General features: G+C 43.6%; 4 protein-coding genes across 4 annotated transcripts; 3 read left to right on the top strand and 1 right to left on the bottom strand.

Annotated features, from left to right (window-relative positions):
* The first annotated feature begins 666 nt into the window (after window positions 1-666).
* Window positions 667-1,741, top strand: TwdlL (TweedleL). Its single transcript, XM_070217792.1, has 2 exons — window positions 667-731; window positions 799-1,741. The coding sequence occupies exons 1-2, from the start codon at window positions 717-719 to the stop codon at window positions 1,642-1,644; spliced, it is 861 nt and encodes a 286-aa protein (XP_070073893.1). The 5' UTR covers window positions 667-716; the 3' UTR covers window positions 1,645-1,741.
* Window positions 1,742-3,527: 1,786 nt separating this feature from the next.
* Window positions 3,528-4,619, top strand: LOC108058287 (uncharacterized). Its single transcript, XM_017142932.3, has 2 exons — window positions 3,528-3,611; window positions 3,685-4,619. The coding sequence occupies exons 1-2, from the start codon at window positions 3,597-3,599 to the stop codon at window positions 4,489-4,491; spliced, it is 822 nt and encodes a 273-aa protein (XP_016998421.2). The 5' UTR covers window positions 3,528-3,596; the 3' UTR covers window positions 4,492-4,619.
* A 1,177-nt stretch (window positions 4,620-5,796) lies between these two features.
* TwdlP (TweedleP) lies at window positions 5,797-6,580 on the top strand. Its single transcript, XM_017142847.3, has one exon. The coding sequence runs from the start codon at window positions 5,861-5,863 to the stop codon at window positions 6,515-6,517; it is 657 nt and encodes a 218-aa protein (XP_016998336.3). The 5' UTR covers window positions 5,797-5,860; the 3' UTR covers window positions 6,518-6,580.
* An 858-nt stretch (window positions 6,581-7,438) lies between these two features.
* On the bottom strand, window positions 7,439-8,555 carry LOC108058229 (probable serine/threonine-protein kinase vps15). The gene is made up of 2 exons (XM_017142838.3): window positions 8,454-8,555; window positions 7,439-8,369 (listed from the first exon to the last, which is right to left on the bottom strand). The coding sequence occupies exons 1-2, from the start codon at window positions 8,466-8,468 to the stop codon at window positions 7,563-7,565; spliced, it is 822 nt and encodes a 273-aa protein (XP_016998327.1). The 5' UTR covers window positions 8,469-8,555; the 3' UTR covers window positions 7,439-7,562.
* Window positions 8,556-10,462: the final 1,907 nt, after the last annotated feature.

The raw sequence follows: 10,462 nt of genomic DNA on the forward strand, positions 1-10,462 counted from the left end.
TAAATACAAAAGCGAATTCTTCAGGAGAAGATCAAATATTTTTTCTCAATTAATGTGAGCAAACCTCATTAATATATCACTACTTTTTTTCACTAATTAATTATAACTCCTTTTAAAAAATTCAAATCATCTTTAAATTATTTGAAAGACATATCAATTGATACAAGGGATTCTCGTGATTTGTATTTCTTTATAAAAACTACTCACTGATATCGAAACATACTGTTGATGCATGCAGGGCTCTAATCCTTTAAAACGATTCGAATCGTCTCAGCATGATTCAAAACATATAACGAGAAATTCGTATGATTCATATTCCTAACTGATATCACCGCAGTATTCAAAACATTCTGTTAATTCATGCTGGAATTTGCTATGTATATCTTAGATCTAGATGATCTTCTAAGTTTCTGGCTTTGTCAGCGGTTATTGCATTTTTATGCTCATGTTGTTTGTTTTGTTATTTTTATCGCTTTTCCTTATAATAACATTTATGCAAAGCTGAATTGCTCCGCGAGCCCGAACAAAAGCCGTTCGCTGCCTACTTTGTAGGCGGAAAAAACATTTAGCAGCATTTCAGCGCTTTGTCTTCGAGAAGCTGCGCCGCCAGCTTCGAAGTTTGGCTTCGTATAAATAATAAACGCCGCCGTGGTCATAGGCAGAAGCAATTTGTGCTCCGAACCAAGAGAACCTCAACAAACCAAAAAACAACCAAGATGCGCGCCTTTATCGTAAGTGGTTTTAACCAGGACTTCCCAGTGATCTTAGAAGTAATGGATATACCCTCGTTTCCTGTAGGTCATGTGCCTGGTGGCCGTCGCCTGCGCCGATAAGCTCGGCTACAACTACCAGCCCGTGGGCCACTCCAGCTCTGGACTGTCCTTTGCCCCAGGAAGTGGTGGCAGCATTGGAGGAGGATCCATTGGCGGAGGTTCCATCGGAGGAGGCAGCATTGGAGGCGGCTCTATCGGAGGAGGAAGCATTGGCGGTGGCTTCATTGGAGGCGGTTCCATTGGAGGTGGCTCCATCGGAGGTGGTTCCATCGGAGGAGGCATCGATTCAGGTCTTGGAGGTCTGAGTGGTCTTGGTGGTCTGGGAGGTGGCGATGCCTTGAGTGCCCCTGTCTCCTACAACGCCCCCGCTCCCTCTGCCGAACTCGAGAAGGAGTTCTTCACCTTCACTGCCAACGAGCAGGACTTCGATGAGCCTCAGGAACTCGAGCGCGTGGCTGGATCCGTGAACAAGGGCCTCCGTGTTGTCTTCATCAAGGGACCCGAGAACCGTGGCCTGGAGAACGCCGCTCTGGCTCTGGCCAAGCAGGCTGCCCAGCAGGAGACCGCCATCTATGTGCTGAACAAGCAGGCTGACATCGGAGATCTTGCCCAGAAGTTGAACGCCATCAAGAGCAACTCGAACAACAAGCCCGAGGTTCACTTCGTCAAGTACAGGACCCCCGAGGATGCCGCCAATGCCCAGCGTGCCATCCAGTCGCAGTACGATCAGCTGGGAGGATCCTCCCAGGCTCACAACGGTGGCGTGGCCTCCGCCCTGAACTTCGCCTCCGCTGGACCAGTGCGTCAGGCTCAGGCCCAGATCCCCGAGAACTCCTACCTGCCCACTTCGGTCTTCCGTCGTCGTTTGTAAACACTTTCCAACGACTTTGTGATGATGTCGTGGCCTGTTCTTGTTAAAACTTATTGTTGAAACCTATTGATAAATAATATAAAATTTGAAAAATTAACTATTCTTTGGTATTCTTTATTTGGGGTAGTGAAATAATGTTTTTTGGGTAGCAAATGAAATTAATAAAATTGTAAGGACTTCACTATATTATCAGTTTTGTACCAGTCAAAAAACATTCTGAGTTTTTTAATAAGTTTCTATACCGTGGCTTTATAAAAGAAAAAAAGAAATACTTTTAACACATTAAATATATTTTGTTTTATATTTTAGAATTTGTTGTTTATAAATTGTTATTAAATGAAAATAGTTTTAAAATAGTTTGTAAGATATAAAAGCCTGTTATAAAATATTTTAGCTAATCAGGAAGAAAATTAAAGAGCGAATAAGATCGTTAAATTAAAGACTATTTTTAATCCCTCAGGACTTTTTTGGCAAATAATACCTCACTTTAACTTCCTGACGACCTTGACCTTAAATACGTTATGACGTAATGTTGACAAAAAATTGTAGTACCAAAGGACGATTAGCTAACCTTTTATTCACAGTGCTGGATGGAGAATTAAATTTATAATCTTCCGCATTTTTTTAATATAGGCTAAGTTTATTAGCGTTTATTAAAACAAAAAAGGCCATGTATTAAATACAAACGTATTGTGTTCGCCGCTTTTAAAATAAGTTTCACAATAAAACAATAATATATGCAAAACAAATAAACCGAATCAATGAACTGGGGGGCGGCATTTCAAACACCTCATTAGACGGATTGCCAAAATTAGCGCTTGCATCATGGCAATAAATCAGAACTAAACAGATGTGTCGAAAACGATTATGGTGACTAAACGATTGTCGCCCAGGTCGGAAAACCCAAGTGCAGATGTCCTACATTAAAACAAGCTTTCAGCTCTTAGCCTTGCCGAAGAATTTGTGAGAAATATTTGTATTTATTTAATATAATACCTAATTATGACCCATCTGCATGCATGACAAGCTCATTCCGCTGTGCTCGCGACATATTAATTTAATAATTATACCCGTTACTCGTAGAGTAAAAGGGTATATTGTATTCGTGCAAAAGTATGTAACAGGGAGAAGGAAGCGTTTCCGACCCCATAAAGTATATATATTCTTGATCAGGATCACTAGCCGAGTCGATCTAGCCATGTCCGTCTGTCCGTCTGTCCGTCTGTCTGTCCGTCTGTCCGTCTGTCTGTCTGTATGAACGCTGAGATCTCAGAAACTATAAAAGCTAGAAGATTGGCATTTTGCATGCAGATTTTAGGAGTTCCTACGCAGCGCAAGTTTATTTCAAAATGGTGCCACGCCCCCTCTAACGCCCACAATCGCTTATATACGATTTTAAAAATTTTAATATTTTGGAAAAGTAAAAATGCAGTTTTATTGTGTTTATCAATACCTATCGAAATGTAGAAGAAATTTTTCAAATCGGACCATTCGTTAAAAAGTTATGCGTGATCAACGTTTTCTATCTCTATCTCCATCTCCCTCGCACTCCCTTTACCTGAGTAACGGGTATCTGATAGTCGGGGAATCCGACTATAACGTTCCCTCTTGTTTAATATGAATTCTTGTAAAATATTGGACGAAACTCGAAATATTTGAATAACCGACCGACAGATAAACTGCCCATTCAAACGCAGCCGAACAAAAAATTCCACAGCGCACATTAGAGAAAAAACCGAGGAAGCAAAAACCTTTGTAGGCGGCAAAACACAGTGTCATCAAAGAGATATCTCCGTGCATCGCAGACACCGCCGCGGCGGTATCTTTTTGTCTTTATCAGTGGCAAGGCAGCCTCCAAGATGGATTTGTATAAATAATAAAGATTGCTCCTACTTGGAGACACAAGCAAATCGCAACCCAAAAGCAAAAGAACTACTCGAAATCAGCTCAAGATGCGCGCCTTTATCGTAAGTAGAGAGCGGTCGCCAGGATTCAAAAGGATTATACCAAAGGATAACATTTTTATTTTAATGCTACCAGGTCATGTGTTTAGTGGCAGTCGCCTGCGCCGATAAGCTGGGCTACAACTACCAGCCGGTGGGTCACTCCAGCTCTGGACTGTCCTTTGCTCCAGGAAGTGGTGGTTCTATTGGAGGAGGTTCAATTGGAGGAGGTTCCATTGGAGGAGGTTCCATTGGAGGTGGGTCCATTGGAGGCGGATCCATTGGAGGTGGATCCATAGGAGGAGGAATCGATTCCGGTCTTGGAGGTCTGAGTGGTCTTGGTGGTCTGGGAGGTAGCGATGCTCTGAGTGCTCCCGTCTCCTACAATGCCCCCGCTCCCTCTGCCGAACTCGAGAAAGAATTCTTCACCTTCACCGCCAACGAGCAGGACTTCGATGAACCCCAGGAACTCGAGCGTGTGGCTGGATCCGTTAACAAGGGACTCCGTGTGGTCTTCATCAAGGGACCCGAGAACCGCGGACTGGAGGATGCCGCCCTGGCTCTGGCCAAGCAGGCTGCCCAGCAGGATACCGCCATCTATGTGCTGAACAAGCAGGCTGATATTGGAGATCTGGCCAACAAGCTGAACGCCATCAAGAGCAACTCGAACAACAAGCCCGAGGTTCACTTTGTGAAGTACAGGACTCCCGAGGATGCCCAGAATGCCCAGCGTGCCATCCAGTCGCAGTACGATCAGCTGGGAGGTTCTAGCCAGGCTCATGATGGCGGTGTGGCCAACGCCCTGAACTTCGCCTCCGCCGGTCCCGTCCAGAGGGCCCAGGCTCAGATCCCCGAGAACTCCTACCTGCCAACTTCGGTCTTCCGTCGTCGCCTGCGCTTCTAAAAAGGATTATCCCTTGGACTATTAATACTTAAGCTAAAAAATATCGACTGAAGAACTCCATCTTCCTGTTACACTGTTGTTGACTAATGCATAATTACACAAATAAATTTGAAATTTAAAAACGAAAACTCAAACAAAGCTCTTCTTTATGTGTCTTTTTTATAGAGTGGCATTTTTATTGCGGCCTGGCCATAGAAGCTAATGGTGCATTAAATCCGCCTTGTTCGTTCGGCCAGTTTAAATATAAACAGTGCCCTTCGGACTATAAATATCGAGATATCTCGCATAGACGACATCGAGATAAGGAAGGTAAATCAAAGCAGGTTTCCTTTATGAGTTTAAACCAGCGCTTCAGATTCCGTTCGAGACTCTCCATACAAATCGCCGGACTAATTGTCTGACATAAAGCAACTCGCATGCCGCCAAATTAATTGTCTACAAGATTAGAGATCCACCCACTTGGCATTAATTTTTGGGGGGAAGCATTAATATCCAACTCCCGACGCGAACTCAGGAACTGGTTCTTCATCGACGACATCTCAAGGTCGTGGAGATCCGAAAAAAACCGTTAGATGACCTGGTTTCCGAGGCTTCCAGCGTGTGTGTGTGTGTGTCACGTACAATTAGAAAGGAATCTCAAGTGCAAGACCCACTTTACGAAGACAATGAAGATTTATGCCCAATCGCAAACCTGATTAGCCATAAAAACAAAATCTAATCATTAATTTTATTAAGCTGACGATCACTTTTTTGTTGAAATCATTAACAAATAAGCGGTTCTGTATACATATTCACAAGCCAAAAAAATATAAAACAAAACAATCGAGCCGAGCGAAGATTGCAAGATTTGTTTTTGGTGCATAAATTATAAGCCAATTATGGGTGAATCACGATCACGATAGATTTAGTTTCGGAAAACGACTGGACTCTCGCACTCGGATTTTTTAGCTCGGACTTGGACTTGGTCACTCGGCTTTGGCATCCGAATCCGAATCGAAATCGCATCTCAAAGTATCAAAGCTAAAAGGCGGCACGATTGAAGCTACCTTTTGCTCAAAACAATGTGTTAAATGTGTTAAGAGCGAAATTATGTTAGCAGATTAACAGCATTCCGAAAACCCGATGGCCAATAGCCACTGGCCATTCACGAAGATTCACAGTTCACGACGATTGGTGAGCGGAGATCGATGATCTTGGTCTGCGGCCAGCGGAACCCCTTCGACTACTTAGACGGCTCAATTGACTAGATTTTCTAGTCTAATTTTAAACGCCGCCGCGTTGGCGGTATAAAAGCTAGATAATGACTTCCATATTATTCATTCCCCTAGAACACTTTGTGGGCAACAGACAACAGACGACAGGTCCCAATATGCGTGCTCTTATTATTCTAAGCATTGTGGCGGCGGCAACGGCCGGTAGTTTGTCCGGATATAATTACGGACAGGGAGGCGCCACCAGTATTGGAGGAGGATCCATAAGTGCAGGTCTTGCGGGACCAGTGAGCTACAGTGCCGCTCCCCAGTCGTCGGTGACCAAGGAGTTCTACAGCTTCTATGCCAACGATGCCGACTTTGAGGATCGCGAGGGCCTTCAAAGAGCTCTGGCCAGCGTTAAGAAGAATGTCCGTGTGATCTTCATTAAGTCCCCGGAGAATCGTGGCTACGAGAATGCCGTCTTGGCTCTGGCCAAACAGGCTGCCCAGCAGCAGACCGCCATCTATGTGCTTCATAAGCAAACCGACATCAACGAGTTGGCCCAGAAGTTCAATGCCGTGCGACAGAATGCCAACAAGAAGCCAGAGGTTCACTTCGTCAAGTACCGGACACCCGAGGATGCCCAGAATGCCCAGAGGGCCATCCAATCGCAGTACGATCAGCTGGGCGGATCCAGCCAGTCCATCAACGGAGGAGTGGCCAATGCCATTAATTTCGCCTCCCAAGGAGCTGCTCCTGCTAGAAGCGCCCCACAACAGCTGCCCCAGAGTAACTACCTGCCCGCCAACATCCTCAGCCGCCTGCGTCACTAGAAATTCCCCTTTGTTAAACGTTGTTTTCGAATAAAAATTATTTAATTTGGTTATGTAAAAGAATATGAAGTTTTTAATTATGCCATACCTTTCAAACTATCAGAACTTCACCGCTATAAATATATATTCAACCTGAATATATGATTTTAGCATTTATTCTAGTTATTTATGCGGTTTTTCAACAACACAAGCAAACGATCCATATCGTTTCCTTTTTCATAAGGGTTTAAGAAAAAATTTCAAAAAATTAAATTTTCAGGTTGTAATGGCTATTGTTTGGGAATTGGATTATTTGCATCATCCCAAAAATATTTATTTTCTGGGTGTAAAATAAGAATATGGATTTAAAAAAACATATTTCATTAAAGTTTTTGTTATGACTTGGGCAAAAATTGTCAGAAATCAAAAATGCACTTTCGGGCAGCTAACAATATAAAAATTGATACCCGCCACTTTTCGACTAAATTTTGTCAAATTTTTCATTTTCTGCGAATAATGCCCAATAATAAAAACCTCCAGTTTTAAAAGCGAATCGATTAAAGATTTAATTACCATATCCATGAGGTCCCCACAATGTATGCAATAAAATATTTGAAAAAAACTGTGAAAAAGGAATTAAACTATACTACAGCCTTCCAAAAATAAACACAAAAAATTCTTAAAGAAAAATTAATAATCCAGAGGAGGCCTTCAGCTTAAATTTTATAGTGTTATTCAATGAATGCATTAAATAGTTTTAAAAATTTTATATATTAAAATGCTGAATATAATTTGGCTGCCAACTTGTTTTCGCTTTTCAAAGTTTGAAAGAAAAATATTTCGCGAAAATAAATCTGAACTTGCAAAGTTTCGTCGCCCCATTAAACAGGGCGAGCAAAGTTTCAGGGGCTCCCAAAAGAAAACGCACTAAAAAGTATGAAATTGGTTTAAAATTTAAGAATTGAATTTATTTAAGCATTAGTCAACAATAACTAGGATTTAAGTCAGTCAAAGATCGCTGGCGTTTTTGTGTTTTTTGCTACCCTAAGGAGTAAAAACGAGCGACTTAGACGCGACGGAAGACGGAGGAGGGCAGGTAGGAGTTGTCGGGGTTCTGGGCGGTGGCCTGACGCACTGGACCGGCGGAGGCGAAGTTCAGGACGGGGGCGACACCACCGTTGTGGGCCTGGCTGGATCCTCCCAGCTGGTCGTACTGACCCTGGATGGCGCGCTGGGCATTGGCGGCATCCTCCTGGGTCCTGTACTTCACGAAGTGCACCTCGGGCTTGTTGTTGTTGTTGCTGCGGATGGCGTTCAGCTTGTTGGCCAGATCACCAATGTCAGCCTGCTTGTTCAGCACATAGATGGCGGTCTCCTGCTGGGCAGCCTGCTTGGCCAGAGCCAGGGCGGCGTTCTCCAGGCCACGGTTCTCGGGTCCCTTGATGAAGACAACGCGGAGAGCCTTGTTCAGGGCAGAGGAAACCTTCTCCAGCTGCTGGGGCTCATCGAAGTCCTGCTCGTTGGCGGTGAAGGTGAAGAACTCCTTCTCCAGCTCGGCAACGGGGGCAGGGGCGCTGTAGGAGACGGGGGCACTCAGAGCCTCACCACCGCCAATGGAGCCGATGGAGCCACCTCCAATGCTGCTCAGACCACCCAGACCGGCACCGCTGCCAATGCTGGCTCCAATGGAGCCACCACCAATGGATCCTCCTCCAATGGAGCCAATGGAACCTCCTCCAATGGAGCCAATGGATCCTCCTCCAATGGAGCCACCGCTTCCTGGGGCAAAGGACAGTCCGGAGCTGGAGTGTCCCACGGGCTGGTAGTTGTAGCCGAGCTTATCGGCGCAGGCGACTGCCACCAAGCACAAAACCTTTGGATAGAGAATTAACCATTATAATCCTTGTTATCGTATATCCTCTGGAGTAGTCCATCGATTTATTTCTTGTATACTTACAATAAAGGCACGCATTTTGAATTTAGTTCTTTGACTTTGAGCACTCGGCTGTGTCTGACGTTTGCAACACCGAAAGGTCCAATATTTATACCGAAAAACCAAGGATCGGTGTCACTAGACTGCGCTCAAGTTCATGCAGACTTACCACTCTTGTTGTTTTTGTTGGCTTCGAGCATTTTTTGGTAACTTCTTCGGCAGCTTTTGTCTCTTGAAATGCTATCCACCTTCGAAAAGACGTCGCTGGTGCGATAAAACAATGGTCGAGTCGTCGGCGAACAAAGCGCATCGATATCTTGCCGCCCTATTCTTGCAAATGCTCGGCGTTGACTTTATGCAAATTGTCCCCTCAGTCCAAAAGTCGTAGTACCATCTTCGAAAAAAAAAAACAAATATACACGTTGTAATCCAATAGAGCAGGCTCTTTTGGGCTTTTTGGGCAGGCCAGAAAGCTGGAAACTCGTTTAGCCAAAGCCACTATAAATGGTCATGCTTTCAGTAAATGAAATGATTTTCTTCATATTTATTTTTTGTATGCTAAAACATTTGGCTCGGCCAAATCGGAAACGAGTTCGAAAACGATTCGGTTTTTCTATCAACTTTTTAGTTGGTCCAGCCGCATATTTCTAGCTGGGAATTCCCAGCGATTATTGCGCCCCCTTTGGTATTTGGAATATATATGTGGTGTCTATATATATGGTGTATGGTATTTGGGACTCCAGGGTTTGGGTTTGGGTTTGGCCATTCGATATGAGGCGGTTATGTGGGGGAAACAATGGATAGAAATCAATTTTCGCCAGCCTTTTTTGCGCATCCATTCATTCATATCCATCCATCCATCAGTCCATCCATCCATCTGTCCATCCATTTAACCTGTGGCCGAAAGCACGGCTTTGCAAAATAGAAGCCATAAAGTTAACAACCGTTGCGACCTTGAGTGATTTTTTTTTGTTTTTTTCACCGAAGCTACTCGGAATTCGGCGGTAATCAGCTGGCGCCAGGCGACCATTTAATCTGATCAGCGATTATCACGTTTTTCATCATGGTTTATTGATATCATAAAAATTATTGTTTTTTTCTTTATATTTTGGCAAAGGCTTGATGGCGAGAGGGGGCTGAAAACTGATTCGATTTGCATAATTAAAGAGATCCAACGGAGAGAAATACCCAAGATCCATATTTAAGATAGCCGCCAAATCGATTTGCAAATCAATAGATCGCGGTTATGACTAAGATATTGATTGATATCACGGATAACTATAGCGATGATGATGATGGTGAGTAACTGAGGAAATCCGCCAGGGATTTTAAGCCAAGACCAAGTTCAAGCTATGATATCATTTTTTGGGTGTTCTATATATAATGATGGTATACCAAAGTAACCCCCACCAGAATCTAATCAAGATTGACACTCGAGGCAATAACCTAAAGTCAAAAACAATTTGTCTTGGCTTTGTGGGCCCCACCTTTTGCTTTTGCCTTTGCCCGCTGCCAACTGTTGCGGATCGTGGATTGGTCAAGTTAGTCTCGCTGGTGGCAATGTCATATGCAAACTAAACAAATGTAAACATAATAAAACAAACCAGCTACAATTTCAAGGTCTCGGGCGCCACACGCACATAAAAGATGCACGCAGCAGCGACATAAAAAATAAAAAAGTGGTCGAAATGTGGGGAAGAGTTTCCAGCTCTCCGGATCGAAGATAATAGCGGTCCGAATCGAAAGACGTTGGCGTATCAATAAATAAATAAAATCCGGGCCCGCTGGACCGACAAGAAAAAATCCCATATATAAATAAAACAAAATCAAACTCCGGGAGGGAATTTCTAGCATCGCTTTATGCAAATGGCCTTTCGGGTCAATCGATCTATTTACAAAATCTGTCACTGTTTATTATTTCTTTCATTATTTCGTTTTCCCTCTCTTTGAGATTGGAACTCTTGACCCGCCTCTATATTATTTTATTGCCATTGTTCTGGAACACACAAAAAGCCAAATCGAATAAAATTGTG

The sequence above is a fragment of the Drosophila takahashii genome, chromosome 3R (assembly GCF_030179915.1).
Source record: "Drosophila takahashii strain IR98-3 E-12201 chromosome 3R, DtakHiC1v2, whole genome shotgun sequence".
Lineage (NCBI taxonomy): Eukaryota > Metazoa > Arthropoda > Insecta > Diptera > Drosophilidae > Drosophila > Drosophila takahashii.